This window comes from Tasmannia lanceolata, unplaced genomic scaffold (assembly GCF_043159265.1).
Source record: "Tasmannia lanceolata isolate RefF3 unplaced genomic scaffold, GAP_Taslan_0.1 ptg000018l, whole genome shotgun sequence".
NCBI lineage: Eukaryota > Viridiplantae > Streptophyta > Magnoliopsida > Canellales > Winteraceae > Tasmannia > Tasmannia lanceolata.
This window is the reverse complement of record NW_027518695.1, coordinates 58,392,979-58,410,511: the sequence shown is the minus strand read 5'-3', so window position 1 is coordinate 58,410,511 and position 17,533 is coordinate 58,392,979. Positions and strand designations below refer to the sequence as shown.

At 38.7% G+C, this 17,533-nt stretch overlaps 1 protein-coding gene across 5 annotated transcripts in view; it reads right to left on the bottom strand.

Moving 5' to 3' along the window:
- The window catches only part of LOC143851728 (putative disease resistance protein RGA3), a 45,942-nt gene extending 29,244 nt beyond the window's left edge, over positions 1 to 16,698 (bottom strand). For 4 of the 5 annotated variants that reach the window (XM_077361215.1, XM_077361212.1, XM_077361213.1 and 1 more), the window contains exon 1: positions 12,417 to 16,698. In XM_077361215.1, coding sequence (XP_077217330.1) covers positions 12,434 to 16,261 — 3,828 coding nt within the window. In that variant the 5' untranslated portion in view covers positions 16,262 to 16,698 and the 3' untranslated portion in view covers positions 12,417 to 12,433. The remainder of the gene's footprint in view (positions 1 to 12,416) is intronic. The other variant, XM_077361216.1, reaches the window with a different exon arrangement.
- Positions 16,699 to 17,533: the final 835 nt, after the last annotated feature.

Here is a 17,533-nt window from a genome sequence, read left to right as displayed (position 1 = left end):
CAATTTTGAGAGAAATAAAGTCATGGAATGTAAAGTTGTAGAAAAATAACAGGATGAAAATTCTTTTCGCTGTCATGTTCAACTAAAGCAACATCTAAACAAGTAAATAATTCAAACAATAATGGGTATTCACAAAAACGTAACTGAATAATAAAGAACTGAATGACCTTGTACTCATAGTTATAATTTGTTGGAAGAGTCTAGAGTGAGACAACAACAAAATTTTTGAGTAAAATTTTTGAAAGAGGACAATATGATCTGTGTGGCATTTCCATTTTTTGGAGAGAGATGGATTAGATTTTTGAAAAGAAGATAGAATTGAGAACTATATAGAAGAGGAGGAAGGATCTATGGCTTCAAAGGGTGTAAGAAGGAAAAATGTGCATCTAATAGGAGGTTAAACTAAATCCCTTGTTACGAGAACTTGATCCCTATGCTATGTAATGGTGTAATATCTTCTATAGCCATGTGTGTGTGTGTGTGTGTGTGTGTGTGTGTGAGAGAGAGAGAGAGAGAGAGAGAGAGAGAGAGAGAGAGAGAGAGAGAGAGAGAGAGAGAGAGAGAGAGAGAGAGAGAGATCCTTCACAGGGAAGAATAATCTGTTTCTCTTTGTTCTATTAATGAGCTTGACAATGAATTTTCCATGAAAGAATTTACCAAAAAATTGAAATACCATAATAAACAGAAATTAACATGCAGGGATAGGCAGAGATAGATGACATGTTTGAAATGTTCGCTAGTGCAGAATGTTCAACAAAGTCAAACTAAGAAGTGGCTAGATCAAATCCGAATCAAGTCAATGGCGACTTTCTTTCCAAGCAGAGGGAGAATGATGTCATCCAAAGTGATGAATGGAAAGACCACATTCAAGGTAAAAAAGATAATCTCATTGGATGGCTTTTGATGCAATCTAGTTTTGGTTTTTGGCAAGATGTTCACTTGTGTGGCGTTCTAAAATGGTGACTTGAATGAAAACCCAATGGCGACTTTCTTTCCAAGCGGAGGAGAATGCAGTCATCCAAAGAATAGAAGTCACATGGTTCACAAGGAGGAGGGCATCTTTGCCATTTACCATGATAAAAGTGGACGAAATTAAAAAGAATAAAAAAGAGAGTAGAAAAGGCTTTGTTGAGTTGAGTTGAAAAGAAAGAGTAGAAAAGGAAGTTAACATAAAAAGGAGGCATATTGGTAAGTCTGCTGTCAGTTGGTATGATTAGGGGTGGACTGGAAGTTTCAGGCTACAGGCTGTATGGTTTTTTACACTTGTGGGATGTCTCGTACCCTCTCTTGTATTTACTCTTACAGCAATAAAAAAAACTGTTAAACTTTAAAAAAAAAAAAAACATAAAAAGAAGGAATTTGAATAGAGAAAACAATGATGGTCAATCTACTGTGACCACATATTGCGGGTCCAAATGGTAGTTATGAGTTGTCAATCGTTGACCTATATGCATTGTAGATTGTTTTTAGGATGAATGCAGTTAGTATTTGAATTTTCCATGCATTGTAGGTTGCATAACTTTACCTTTCATAGTTTGCTACTCCTTATAAGTTGTTTGAAGTCTTTAATGATAGCCTATATCAGATAAGGGAGTTGGTTCATGTATGGAACTTTTGATTGGTATGACATTTATACTCGTAAGATTGAAAGCTGGTAATTTTGATGAAAATAGAATTGACGAGCAGCCTTTCTTCCCTTCAACTTCTGGTTGATGTTAAATGATATGTGATTTGTACCTATGTCCTTCACATCCTTCTTTGCGATTTGTACCTATGTTCTATCTATTTGTATTTGGATAGCTTTGAATTTTCGTCAAACATGTAATAGGAGAAATAGTCATCGTTTGTTTCTCGGAAGTAGGCAAATCAAAATTTAGTAGTTTTTTTATAGTTTAGAAATTGCTTTTTCTGAGTTTTCTAAGCAAAGAATATTATTAGTTACTTAAGTTTCAATAGTTATAGCGTACCAAGGAGACATTTTTTGGGGTTCATTTAGAAAGTACTATCAGTCTAGGACTAGAAACTTATGGTGTAGACATTAGAAGAAGCTTTTTGTACAAGGACTCTCCACATAATTGTGGTAAGCTTTCAATGGAAAAGTTTATGATTATTCCCTTCAATGGAACATTTATTCACAAACAATTCATGATTGCTAATTTTAAAGGATCTTTATTATTGCTTCTATGAAAAAAGTTCATGATTTTGGATTTTTTTTATTTATTAGGAAATTTCTATAGGAATCACTAAAATTTTCTATCTCACTACTTCATTATTCCGATTCAAGTTTTTTGGGTGGGTAAGCTGGGGTTTGGGGGACCCCTACCAGGGAATTTATGAAAGAAAAGTATTATAATCGTATATAATGCTCTCCTGATCTATCAATGGATACATTATGAAAAGGTTCGAGGGGATGATAGGGAGAGGGATGTTCATCCCCTTGGGCAGCATGTTTTTGACAAATAGATGGCTGCAGCATTGGTTTCTCTTCATACATTAAAAAAATCTTCCAATTCATGTTGTGTTTACTTTTGATTTATGTCAGTTATACATTAATCATGACTACTAGATATGCATGTACCTAATAACTGTCTGAAGTTCCAGCAATCATGTTTTCATATTGGGCTCTGGAGGATTGGCATGAATCAACAGGGATTAATTTTTATACATTAAGGCTGAGATCAATAGGCAAATATGGAAAAAGGAACGATCAGTCCCTTCCAATGAAGCTTAATTTTTATATTTTGTCATGTAAGATGAACTCTATTTATGAATATGGATCATGCTATAATCCTCCTTCCAAAAGGTAAATTATAGTTACAAGCCAAGGTTTTGATTCTAATAGTAGCAGAAATAACAAAATGCAACAAGGATATTCCTATTGGGTAAGTCAAAGGGTCATCCCTGTGAACCAAAAAGGAGAAGATAGTATGGGCATTTGGAGGTTTGAATAAAGGAATATTTCTTTCTTTATGAAAATTGTCTGATCTCTGCTTCAAGGAAATTTAATCTAGTCTGGATATGGAGGTACTATGATGGAAGAAAGACAATTTTCTCTAGATGTTGCAAGATGACTTGACATTATTGGATAGGGTGGTTGATAGTTCAGGATCAAGAAAAATCCAAAACAACCTTGCATGTGATTTTACAAAAGCAAATTGGTCATTTGACTGAAATCCCTATATAGAACCTTAGTATGTGTGGACCCCGATCCGAGGACGGATGAGGGAACGGGTCTCTAACACCCTCCTCTAGATCTCCACAATGTGAAGGAGAGCTCTGCCAAGGAACTCTCGAAAATGTTGCCACCCTCACAGCATAGCATGAGCGGCGATATAAAAAGAAAGAGATACATCCTGATCCGGAGCCAGGGCTCGAAACCAAGATATATCTAAAAATAACTCAGAGTCGCCATCCATGGACACGCCATGGAACCAAAAACAAATGCTCTGTTTGCAATGGATAACCAGAGATACAAAAGGTCCGTGCCTGATGACGAATGGAGAAGGTCCGAAGAGCGCTCCCAATTCGCCCGAGTGCGAACACTTGGTCTCTCATGCCATTTATTATTAACCTCGAAGAGTTTTGGGCAAAAATCATGTGAAATGGGAAACAATCCTCAGGAATCGTCTATCTAAGCATGCATTTCCTGAGAATAGAAATAATAAGCACACAAAAAATAAATGAAAGAGGTGCCACCTATTTATCGCTAGATTATGAGTGACATACCTAACTGGTGTCTAAGTTCTGGTGAACATACACATGCGAGCTACAGCTAAAGGTATAGGTCTGCACAAGAAAGTGAGAAAACACAACAAAATACACAATATAACAACACAACAAATCCTAAGACTCTAAACGATTTAGCCCGAGCCCTCGGATGGTCTGATGTTCATCCAAAGAAGCCTACGTATCCCCGCCTCCACGAGAATCAAGGCAACGTAGTTCTTCGCACCTATTTTAAGCTATGATGCCTAAGACACCTAGACCCCTATCCTAGACTCGATCTAAAAAGACCAGACTAGTTATTAAAGCTTCATGAACGATTATTTAGATTTCAGTGAATTGTAGATTTTATGACACCCTATATGCCCTAGCTAAATGCAGGTTAGCCCTAAGCTAATGCAGGTGGTTCCTACAACCTATGTGTAACTAGGCTGTGTGTCCTAAGGAAAACAATGGGATCACTAACGCATCCTAGACCTAGTCATCAGTCGGTGATGTGAATCGCCAATTGACCGGACGGAGGCGCTCCTATAACTCTAGGACAAACCCCTAATTCTAACACAAACACAAACAAACCACACAACACATCAAAGACAAACTCAAAACTCTAAAACTCTTTATCTAGGGCAAACTCCTAACTCTAGAGGAAGATCTTGTTGAAAACAAGGTTTTGAAGAAAAATGGTTAAAACATTTATTTACAAAGTTTGGCTGGACTTGGGATGAAGATCCCAAGCTGCACTACGTACCTCGTGGAAGAGGATCAAGCCAACGTAGTTCGAAACGAACTCGCCTAATACGCTATAAAACTCAATACTTTAGAATTTTTTAAAGGTTTTTTATGTTTTCACCCTTTTGGTCAAAGACCGGAGGGAAAATACAAAAACAACACCCTATGGCCAAATCCTAGGGCTAAAAGGGGAAACTAGGCTCTAATAATACCATTATAAGAGCAAATGAGTCAAAGACTCTCTAATAACACCGCAAAGGACAAGTGAGTCAAAGACTCTCTGAAAGAAAAGGAATACGAGTCAAAGACTCTAACAATACCAACTAAAAGGATAAATGAGTCAAAGACTCTCTAAAAGAGAAGGAAATACGAGTCAAAGACTCCACTAACACCAACTAAAGGATAGATGAGTCAAAGACTCTCTAAAAGAAAAGGAAACACGACTCAAAGACTCCACTAACACCAACTAAAGGATAGATGAGTCAAAGACTCTCTAAAAGAAAAGGAAAACACGAGTCAAAGACTCCACTATCACCAACTAAAAGATAAATGAGTCAAAGACTCTCTAGAAAAACCAATAAGAGAAAGATTGAGTCAAAAACTCTTTAATAACACCACCTGAAAGACAAATGAGTCAAAGACTCTCCTATAACACCACCGAAAAGGCAAATGAGTCAAAGACTCTCCTATAACACCACTTAAAAGGCGAATGAGTCAAAGACTCTCCTATAACACCACCTAAAAGGCGAATGAGTCAAAGACTCTCTTATAACACCACCTAAAAGGCGAATGAGTCAAAGACTCTCCTATAACACCACCTAAAAGGCGAATGAGTCAAAGACTCTCCTATAACACCACCTAAAAGGTGAATGAGTCAAAGACTCTCTAATAACACCATTTATCAAAATCAAAGCAACCTCCCTGAGGTTAAGCTAAAAAAGAGGCTTGCCTCCAAAGGAGGATTTCCTAATGAGACAGAATATGCCTCCTAATACAGGTTCTAGTATCTAAAGAAGTCTAGAAGACTGCGCTAGTCCACCAAGAGAGCAGAAAAGAGCTACTAGGCAATCTCAAATTTCTATTCAATTCTTATATAAACAAATCAAGTACTAAGCAAAGAAAGACTTATAACTAAAGAGTACACAACCTGTAATAATAGCAATCATAGCATGATAAACAACATTCATTAGCCCAGACCAGCCGCTAGGTAGCCTAATGAAGTAAAAACAATATCAAACACTTCAAAGCCACACAAACCCCAATACGGGGACTCCAATGAAATCAGATGATGCCAAAGTAATCATCTGATTTCATACACATAATATTTCTACAAACCGCCTTGAAATCAAACAGTACTCATGTCGATAACATCGAATAGAGTAGTCATCTGATTTCCTTCTTCAATTAAACAATTTATTTTAATAAAAAATAAGTATGATAAGCTTTCAAGATAGTCTCACCTGAACAGTCCATTCATCTTCAGAACCTAACTCAAAACTTAACATAAAAGAAGAATCTTAAATTTTCAACAAATCATACAAATGAATGCAATGATATTTCTGATTTTTATAAATTTTGGTGCATAACAGGGGGCATCAACTTGTGCAGATTCAAGTGCCAAAACCGATGAGCCACAAAACACAAAGACGGGCTCCAAGTAACCTTATCATCGCCCCGAGAAGGGTTCTTTTTAAAAAAAAATGATTAAAAGAAATCCAAAAGGTTGGGTAGGCCTACTAAACAAAAGAGGGGAGCGCTACTTGGATTGAGCGAGTCCCCTAAAGATGGGCTTGGGCTATCGCCTTCATCGCCCAACCAGAGAGGAATTTCTCGACAATCGGCGCAAATGACAAACGTCTATGACATGGGCATTGGAGAATATGGGGACTTATGATAGTAGCGACAGTATGGCATCCTAACCCGAATCCCCAATAATCAAGACTGTAAAAGAAAACATCAATTTAGGGTGCATAACAATCCCAAGATTTTCACAAGCCAAGCAACTGAACCCCACCATAACATTGAGGAAATAAATGCAGTTCCTAGCAAATTGTTGACACAGGAACCATAATAGGCCAAACGAAGACAAGGTTAGGATATGTAGATTTAACCATGCAATGCTACCAATCCACAATCAAGAACCTAAGGAAACATGACATTAAACCGAATTGCATCATTTTCAGCTCCACCCTTACTGTGCTTTGGACCACTCTTGTACAGTGCTGCTACGCATATATACCAGTATGATTTCCATCTTATAACATGAAAATTAAATGTAAATCCATTCAAGAAGCCAAGCTTGCTAGATCCAAACAGAGGACTTTTCCAACACTTTCTACCACCCTCCACCAGGCTACCAATGATCAAAACATCACCCAATCTCATAAACCATGAAGGTAAAATGATGGAAAATGTAAGAATTACCTGACTAATCGAGGAATTTCAAGTTGAGCAGACGGAATACCATGGAGCCGATCCGATCTTCTATTCCTGCTAGAACTTAGCAGAAGTTCACGTAACTTGGACCCGCTAGGGTAATGGATCAGATCTCACAAGAAAGGTATTAGCTCCAGCTCAGATCTAAAATTATAGACAGAGCTCAAACACTCCTGAGCTGTTAGGAGGGGAAGAAGAAGGTGGTCGATGGTGGAGATGGTGTTGGCGGTGGAAGGGACTTGGGTGGAGGGAGAGAAATTGATGGCTGTGAGGTTAAAGATGATGGAGGAAATGGGTTCGAGTGGAGGTTAGTGGGGAAGGGTTTGGATTTAGAGGGTAGGTTTGAGAAGATGGGTTTAAATGAGAAAGGGTTTGAGAGGATTGTGGATGCCGGATTCCGGCGGAATGATCGGAGAGGGTGATCGGAGTTGGGGTTGAAGAAGAGGTGGCTGTGAAGTGGAGGGTAGAGATGGTGGAGGTGATCGACGGTAGAAGTAGGGATGGCTGTGATGGAGGGATGAAGAATGGTCGGAGAAGATGGGTTGGCCGGCCGGAGATGATGGGTGGAGAAGATGGGTTGGCCGGCCGGAGATGATGGGTGGAGAAGATGGGTTTTCTCCTTCTTCTTCCTCTTCTCTGCTCTGTGTCTTCTCTCCTCTCTGCTATCTTTCTCTTCATTTTTCTGAAAATCGGTTTGGGTTTCCACCGGGGTTAGAGATATGGGTTTTGAAGGGGTAGGCTTGAAGGTGGGGAAAGGGGGTTTTAATAGTGGTTGGCTCGGGTAGATTTGGTGGCTGGATTGGTGATAGGTTAATGGCAGAGATGAGATAGGGGTAGAAATAGAGGAGGTTGATGGTGAAGGCGACCAACAGTCGGATTCCGGTGAGATTCCCGCCGGAATCAATGGAGGTGGCTGCAGATGTTTAGAGTTCTAAAATAGAGGAAAACGGTGGAAGTGGCGGTGGTGGTGCCGATGATGGTGGTGGAAGAGTAATCGGCCGGCGGCTTCCTCTTCCCCTCTACCTCTCTCTCTGCCAAAAACGAGGCTCCCCTCTCCCTCTTTTTCAGAAAATGCGGCTGTAGAAAATCCTCCTCTCTTCAAACCCTAGTCGATGGGTTTTAAAGAGAAAGGGGATGATAAATTCGTACCCCCCTCTTTGATTCAGGACAACCCCTATTTAGTATAAATATGAGTCTTTTTCACTCAACAGGGGAGTGTCTCGGGGAGAAAACATGATGATCAAAAGGGAAATGATAAATTCATACCCTACCCCTATTCTTGCTCTAGACAGCCCTATATAATGCATTTTCAACAACTCCTTTAGGCTAGCAGGGGTGGCTCGGGCAATAGCGAGGGCAAAGGAAAAGAAATGATATTTTAGCACCCCTCCCCCCCTTCTCTTTTCTGGACAGCCACATATTGCATTTGTGGTTACTCTTCACATTACACGGGGGGCCTGGGTACAAGCAAGCTCTAGGAAAAAATGATAAATCCGACCCTTTCAATTTCTATGGACAGCTCTTCTTTCATATAATTCACCCCTTTTCATATGAGAAAATGGTAAATTCAGCCCCCTTCACTCGCTTGGACGACCGCCTACTAGTGTAATTTGGGGTCCTAACACACTAATTTTGAAAAAGTTAAGCACAAAACATGGAGGTGCAGGGCACAGTCAAGATGGGGTGTCTACAGTATGATGCCAATGAAATGAACTCTTCCCAACCAAATTGGCTTGAGAACATGTTCACTCTATAGAAACTGCCTAATATAGGATTGGGTTTATATTAAAGGAAATAACAAGCCTATTCTAACATAATATTGTTTCATAAATAGGCACCCAAAAGGAAATTCTTTACAAAGAAGAAGTAAAAGGTTAACTTTTTGTTGTCTACTATATTGTATTAATTCTGAATCCATAAACCAAAATCCCCCATTTATCCTATTTTTGTACAAGAAATCATGGAAACAGTCTTTCAAATCACATTTAGTCCCAACTGAGACTTTTGACTAACCTCGGTGGATGGATAAAGGCATCCAAAAATGACGGAGAAGGGGAAACATATGGAAACAGGCAGGGATCATTCTTTTTTTGGGGTAGGTAAGCTAGGATGTAACCTCCAACTTCTTTATCATTCTTTATTTGGTAGGCCTAAACTAAAAGAGTAGATGAGGATTTGAAAGAAATTGGAGAAAGTTTAGGGCAATAAAAAGTTGCAACTAAGAAAGGTCCAATGGAGCATTTTAAGTTAACATGTATGTGTGTGTTTTTTTAACTCTTTCTTATCTAACAAAAAAGAAGTCAATATGTCAGTGTGTTTGCGTGTCTGTGTTTTTAATTTTTCTTATTTAGTAAAAAAATTCAACATGTGTGCGCGCGTGTGAGAAAGAGGGAGAGATAAAGACAGAGGTATAGGCAAGAACTCAACTCAACTCAACTCAACTCAACAAAGCCTTTGTCCCAAACTAGTTGGGGTCGGCTAAATGAATCCTTTAGAAAAACTTCATGAAGAAGGTGAAAGGAATCTACCCGGCTGTAACGCCGACTCTAGTTGGGTTCTTCTACGTGGATCATTTTCTTCCATTCTATCCTATCCAAGGTCATGTTCTATGTTATGTTCCTAGCTGTCAAGTCTTTCCTCACTGTTTCTACCCAAGTTGTTTTCGGTCTGCCCCTACCTCTTTTTACTCTATCAATTTGGCACGAGTCACCGCTTCCCACCGGAACATCCAAAGGCCTATATTGGAATGTCCAAACCATCTTAAGCGGTGCTCTCTCATCTTCTCCTCAATTGGTGCCACCCCCACCTTTTTTACGAATGTCTTTATTTTTAATTCTATCTAACCTTGTGTGGCCACACATCCATCTAAGCATTCGCATCTCCGCTACACTCATCTTATGCACATGCTGCTTCTTGGTGGCCCAACATTCTGAGTCGTACAGCATGATTGGCCTCACAATTATCTTATAAAACTTTCCCCTCAACTTGGTAGGAATTTTACGGTCGCACAGAACGCCTGTGTTTTTCACAGCCTTTCCCAAGCCATGATAAAGGAGGAGGGTTGGCGTCAGGTTGGCAGCCGGCCATAAAAATTTGCCACTCTTCTATGAAATGAGTCCTAAAGAAGTATAGCAAGTTGGAAAATTAATTCAATGTTGATGCTAAGTTCTAATAGAAGTTGGTGTCATAAATGCAAAAGAGAAACCTTTAGACACCACTCCATCTTCTTATAAGCATATGGAATGTAACTATTTGCAAATCAAATCACTAATAAAAAAGATACAAAGAAATGATAACAAGGAACGACCAATGAATAGAAAGCTCAATAAAAATCCATGGTGGCTTGTTTGATATTGATAAAGTTAATTGTGCAAAGATCTTAGTTACACACATTGATCAAATTCTTAATACATACAATTCTTTTCTTCTAGAGAAACTGAAACTAATTGAAAAAGGAGAACAGAGAAAAATGAAACAAATACTGCACCAAAGGAAGAAGCCAATAATAAAGGAAAAGAAAAGTAAATCACATAAGAACTAAAGCAGTCTGAACAGGGCTTAAATTCAGCGATGGGTACTCGGTAAATTCATCCCAGTTGGATTTTTTTTGCTACAAAAAGGTAACAATTTATTGTAGACTACTAGGTAAGTAATTTGAAAATTAATGAAGAAAAAATGTAAGAACCACTCTACTAGCATCATATCAACTAATGTCAGATTTGATTTTAGAGAAGACAAATTCAACCCAGAAATACAACAAAGAAAAACATTTAACCTACTTTGAACCATGTAAGACAGAATTTTGTAATGGCATCTAGACTTTCTTTGAGTAGATGTTTTTTCCAGCATCATGTTGCTCTATCCTAATCTATAGAGCTAGAACAAAGAGCATTCTACTAGCATCACATCGACTAATTTGGAATTTGATTTTAGATTAAAATATCTCAACCTAGACATACTAACAAATAAAGCATCTAAACCTTCTGGTCGGAGTCCCGCCTAACCCCATCTTACCCATAAAAAAAGCATCTAAACCTGCTTTGAACTATGTAAAACATGATTTTGTTTTGGAACTATAACTTCTTTGAGTAGAGATGTGTTTGCCACTATCATGGTGTTCCATACTAAGCTAAAAGAAACTAGATTAGAGAGTTTTCGAATTTTTGTTTCTGTTTACTGACTGTAAGTAATAGATGTATGCATTGTATTAAAGCATTCATTTTTTTAATCTCTTTTGAGGTTCTTAAGCATTACTAATTTGAATGTTAGGAGTAAAAGAAGTGTAAATGAAAAAGGCTTCTAATATACACAATACCAAAATGCATGAACAATAATTGTATATCTCGGGATCAACAAATAGCCAAGCCTGATATCCCTAAACATTAGCAGATGGAAGTTGTCTATGGTAACTGACTTAGCACCTCCTAACTTTAAAATACTTATGCATTAGTGAAACTAACTTAATTATGTGTAGGACATATAACCCAAACTTGTGGAGACTGAAATATTTTCTTCTTTCAAAATTCAATGCAATGAAATGTATCTCTTTTCTCAGAAAATCAGAAAAAAAGAAAAGAAAATTAGAAAAAATTGAGCCCATACAACATATGGGCTTAAAATCATTTTTGTCCATTGTTATAAAAAAATGAGAAGAAAAGAGGGGCTGAGATATTAGTAAGTAATTTTTGAGATTTAAAGAGAAAATCAATATGTTTGGGTTGGAGAAGAAGGTCCTGGAATTTCTGCTTTGTCTTTTTGTATATAAGAACTTGAAATTCCAATAAAATGTGTCCGTGTGTGTGTGAGAGGTACACACAAGATGAAAAATTAACAGAGTTTTGATGCTCAGTTCTAACAGAAGTTGGTATAATAAATTCAAGAGGGAAACCTTTAGAGTTTAGACACGATTTCATCTTCTTATAAGTATAGGGAATGTAAACAATTGCAAATGAAATCATGAATCAAATAACATTTAAAGCAAACCGACACTTAATAAAAAGAAAGAAGATTTGAAGAGTTGCTACAAGATCAATTAATATGAATGATACCATAGAGTTCAAAACAGAGCATAAATTCAATGAAGCATGTAAGGTAAATTCATCCTAGTTAGGGTTCCTTTTGTCTTAAACAAGTCATAATCTACTGTATGGCAAGACTAAGACAAGAAATTTTGAGATATAATGAAAAATTAAAGAACCTGAAAAAAAAATCTCGTATGAGTGTCCTTTCTTTATGAGCCTGGAATTCCAGTAAAATTAACTGTTTCCTTTGTTTTGTAAGAAAGTGAAAGAGAGAAAATGAGGAAATGAAAAGAGATAGAGAGAAATTGAGGTTTACTATTCTTTAAAATAAATAATGGATTGAAATCTATTCATATGATTAATAAAATCCAAGAGCCCTAATTTCGGATTGAACCTCTAGCTCAATGGTTAAGGCTTTTTCATCAACCTGGAGGTCGGAGGTTCAATCCCATCTTACATACCAAAAATAAAATAAAACAAAAGCCAAGAGGAGCGACAGTCGTGTACCTTCTCCAGAGTAGTCTTCAAACCCACGAGTCATTTATCCATATTCTGGGGATGTGTGAGATATTGGGCCAATATTGGCCTGCGTCCTTTTGACACTGTTTCTCTACTTCCGGACAGCCACTAATTACTAATTGCTGAAGCATGGTGGGCAGCCCATCCTCCGGCAAGGAAAGGAGTTGACGACAATTACCAATGGCCAATTTTTCGAGGGAGGTGAGGTTCTTCAACATCCCCTTGGGCAGGGATTTCAGATTATCACACCATTTGATATCGAGGGTTTTAAGCGTGGGGGGCAGTAGCATGCTTGGAGAGAATTCGAGTTGTGAACATTCAGAAATATTCAAGGTTTGGAGGGACGTAAGGTTGTTAGAAAAAATTTCAACATTCTCAACTGAGAGAAATGTAAGCATGTCGAGCATTCCCTCTGGAAACTGCTGCATTAGAGGGCACTTTCTAATTGTCATGCTACGGAGGCCGATGATGTTTGGGAATGACTCTAGTTGTGGACAGTTAGTAATATATAATTGTTCGAGGGAGGTGAGGTTATTACGCATCCCCTTGGATAGGGACTTGAGATTAGGACAGTTGATGATCCAGAGAGATGTAAGCGCGGTGGGTAGCTCCTCCTCGCCTGCCAATGACTCCAATTGCGGACAATTGCTAATTTTCAATTCTTTGAGGGATGTAAGGTTGCTGAAAATCCCTTTGGGCATGGATTTAAGATTAGAACATGAGAATATCTTAAGGGATTGAAGAGAGATGGGCAGTTCCTCCTCTAGCAAGAATGGGCATTGAGTAACCAAGTCCAGACGTTGGAGGGAGCTCAGTTTTCCTAGACCCCTTGTAGGCAAACACTTGAGGCTATCACAACCGTTGGATATCTCCAGAGATCTAAGTGTGATGGGAAGGCCTTCCTCGTCGTCTTCCAATGACTCGAGTTTACGACACCCCTGAATTTTTAAATCTTGGAGAGAAGGAAGGTTATGCAAGCCGACCTCCTTTGACCAAGACACCAACTCATTACAGTAAGAGACCTCCAATTTCTCAAGTGCGGTTAAGGGTTGAAGAAATCCAGGGGGTAAAGATATCAAGCCTTTAATAGAGCAAATTAGTAACGACTTTAGAGTAGTGAGGCAAGAAACCGAGGCCAATACCATCTCATTACAGTCTCGTAATTCCAAACTATTAATGGATGGGAGGTGGGGAAGACTTTGCAGCTTAGGACAATTGGATATTTTTAGTGTACCAAGGCATGGCATGTCCCCTTCCCTTGCTCCACACCATTCCTCCAAATTCGGCATGTCTACCAACTCTAACTTCTCCAATGATGGAAAACCCTTAATAACCTTATTGGATCCACCAATAAACTCACCTTCAATATGTTTCAACCCATCCATTCCATTAATCTCGAGCTTCTTGAGGAAAGGTAGCTGCCCAAGGGGTGGAAGCTGTTGGCAATTGAGACATTGAATGAGACTAACAGTGCTCAGATTCATCAGATTATTGTTCATCATCCACCTGGGGAAACTAACACCACCATATGATAAAATCTTTAGGGTTTTGATGTTGGTGTGAGGTTCGAGGCCTTCAAGTACCTCCTCATCAACTGCAACATGTCGTGGATTATTATTGCTCCATTCCAACGTCAACTCGTCAATGTGCTCTTTCTTCTTCAAATTGGCATCCTTGCCTTCCTTCTTATCTATCACATTCTCTAAATTTGAAATGTGAGTATTTCCCCTCAACTCTGTCAAGTTCTTTAACTCCCTTATTCCACATCCACTCTCTTGGCCCAGAACAAATATAGTCAAAGTTTGAAGACTTATTAATTTCCCAAGTTCCGGCGGCGTAGAAATTTTACAACCCTTCAAAGCGAGATGCCGTAAGTTAATCAGGTTGCTGGTTTTCTTTGGTAACTCAGCAAGTTGCCTGCAATAACAGACTTTCAGTGTTTGCAGATTATAGAGGCTAGTTATTGATTCAGGCAAGGTTGCAATTTTCGTATAAGAGAGATCAAGGTACCTCAAATATTTTAATTTGCCAATACAATCCGGCAATTCTCTGATAAAAGTACTGCTCAAATCTAACGCCCGTAAGCATCTCAATTTTAGGAAGAAATCATGAGCAACTTGCTTAGTGAGTGTTTGGTGTTTTTGCAACAGCAGAAATGTGCGTAATCTCTCGGATTCATTAAAGGACTCAAAAATTAGTGAGCCTTCATCGCATTGCCATACCGATGTACGACGAACCTTTGCAGGGACATTCCAACACTCAACGTCCTCCAATTTATGATTACTAGTTTCCATTCTAAAGTATTCGTCACCGGAAATGGATCGTGCAAGGTCATGAATCAAGTCATGCATCTTGTAAGACCCTCCAGAATATTTAAAGAACGACCTCCATGTCAAGTCATCAAAATACTCAGAACCAATGTCTTCCAATCGCTTCCTTCCTTCAGGTTGGATAAATCCTTCTGCAATCCATAGTTGGATTAGAGTGTCCTTGTCAAATTCATAATCCTTTTGAAACAACGAGCAATACACAAAGCATTGTTTCAGACATGCAGGTAAGTGATCATAGCTAACCTTTAGTATTGGAATAATATCATCTTTCATCTCTGATATTTCCCACATATCACTTTCAAGGATATTCTTCCACTTTTTCTCATCAGTATTTGCACCTAGGAGACCTCCAAGAGCTTCTATTGCCAAAGGCAATCCATTGCACTTTTTCACAATCTCTTTTCCAATTGCTGCTAAGTTCGGAGATACATCTGAGCTTCCCACTATGAATGCCCGTTGTGTAAACAGGGACCAGCCGTCATCCTCGTCTAAACAACCCAAATTATAGGCGGGGATTGTGCCCATGATTCTAGAAACTCTAGAACTCCGCGTAGTAACTATAATTCTGCTCCCTTTTGCCCCGAAACTGAATGGGGACTGTAGCCTCTGCAAGTCATTAGGATTGTCATGCCATACATCGTCTAGAACGAGTAGAAATCTCTTGCCACTCAATTCTTCCTTGAGTCTAACTTGAAGTGGATCGATTCCGTTAAGATCACAAGGTTTCTTTGTCACTGATTCCACAATTGCTTTTGTTATTCTGCACATATCAAAATCTTCAGAGACGCAGACCCATCCTCGAACTGGAAAATGATCTCCCACCCGTTTATCGCTGTAAATAAACTGGGCGAGAGTTGTCTTTCCGAGGCCCCCAATGCCGACAATCGGAATAACAGAGATATCCTTGGATGACGACGACGACGATGATGATGCAAATTCATCCAACAACAATTTTACTATCTCCTCTTTATCGTTAACCCGACCGCATATTTTTGATTCATCTACTAACGAGCTCATCTGTGGTTGCCTTTTTAGTTCACGCCGCCTCGCTCCATCTCCTTGTTTCAGATGAAAGTGATGCCTATCCTGTCCAATCTTATCCAATCTCTCCCGAATTTCTTTTATCTTACTTCCTATCTCATGTCGAAACTTAACTGGGTTGGAAGTAAAACAAGAGAAGCATAAGCTGCGCACCTGCTTCCTGTTACTGGTTTGGATATTTCCTTCCAATTTTGATCGGAGCACTTCAGTTGTAAACTCGTCCACTACATCATCTGCATCGTAAGCAACATCCTTAAGCTTCCGAAGCCAATCTTTCACTGCATTACTGCTTACTTGCTGTTCTTCAGCATCTTGAAGCACAGCTTGAATTGCAGACAATGTGGTGGATAGGTTTTGGACCTCTTCATCAACACCCCATAGTAATTTAATCTCTTGTATGATCAAATCCATCAATTTGCCAACGATTGTATCAACAAGAGGGGACAGGAATAGATCTGCCATACCTTCTTCCTGTAGTGGAGAGAAGAACCAGAGAAAGAAGCAACGAGCTAACAAATTGTGCTTCAGAAAAAGCAAGATTAGATCACTATGAACTCAAAACGCCTCTGTTTTTTCTAGCACAGAGAGCCTCTTGCAGTGGGGAAAAACAGGTAATGGATCATTCTTTTGACGTAAAATGGGTGTAAAACAAATTTTACAGAGGCAAAAAAGTAAGTTTGATTGTGACTGCCACACCAAAAAGAAAAAGATGCCATGATTCATCTTTGATCTAAACCGTTTAGAGTTTTCCAGGAAAAGCTAAGTCGTTTATTTTTTAGGCCTTAATCTTACTGTATGGCATGTGACCATGACCATAGGGCCTATAGCCTTGTGGCCCTTCAGATAATAGAAGCAAGTCCTCATATGTGACTTGATTTTGATTATAATATTAATCTTGATAGTTTATGTATCCAAAGTCTACAAGGGCAGTTGGGACATACGGAAAAGCTTTTAAATATCATAAAAAACAAAAAAAATTCAATGCTTACCAACCACGTCCTAAATTTCCATTCCTACCAAACATATCCTAAATTTTCAACAAAAGCAAAGAAGATTTCAAATTTTACAAAACAAAATCATGGAAAATGAGTATCCAAAGTCTACAAGGGTTGGGACATACGGAAAAGCTTTTAATGTAAGCTCTTGTATGACTGAATCCATCAATTTGCCAACGATTGTATCAACAAGAGGTCTCCACTAATAGATCTGCCATACCTTCTTCCTGTATTGGAGAGAAAAAAACCAGAGAAAGCAGCAACGAACTGACAAATTGTGCTTCAAAAAAAAAGATTAGATCACTATGAACTAAAAACGCCTCTGTTTTTTAGCACAGAGAGCCTCTTGCAGTGGGGAAAGACTAGTGGATCATTCTTTTGACGTAAAATGGGTGTAAAACAAAGTCTACACCGGTTTGATTGTGAGTGCCAGACCAAAAAGAAAAAGATGCAATAATTCATCTTTGAGATTTATGAGGCCTTGCTTTGGATCTCCATGCTCTGATGGGATCATACTAGTCGTCCATCTCAAATCGATAGTATAGCAGTAGTGGGGAGATTTCTACTCATCAAATGGGGCCCATTCATTGTTCCATGTGGCCTACAAGGAGCATCAAACAATACCAACCCACATTAAAAAACAAAGTTTGATTGTGCCAACACTCCATTAAAAGTCAAAGATGCATCTAACCCATTCACATGCTCAAGCCAGCTAGCACCACACATTAGAAAAAAGCTA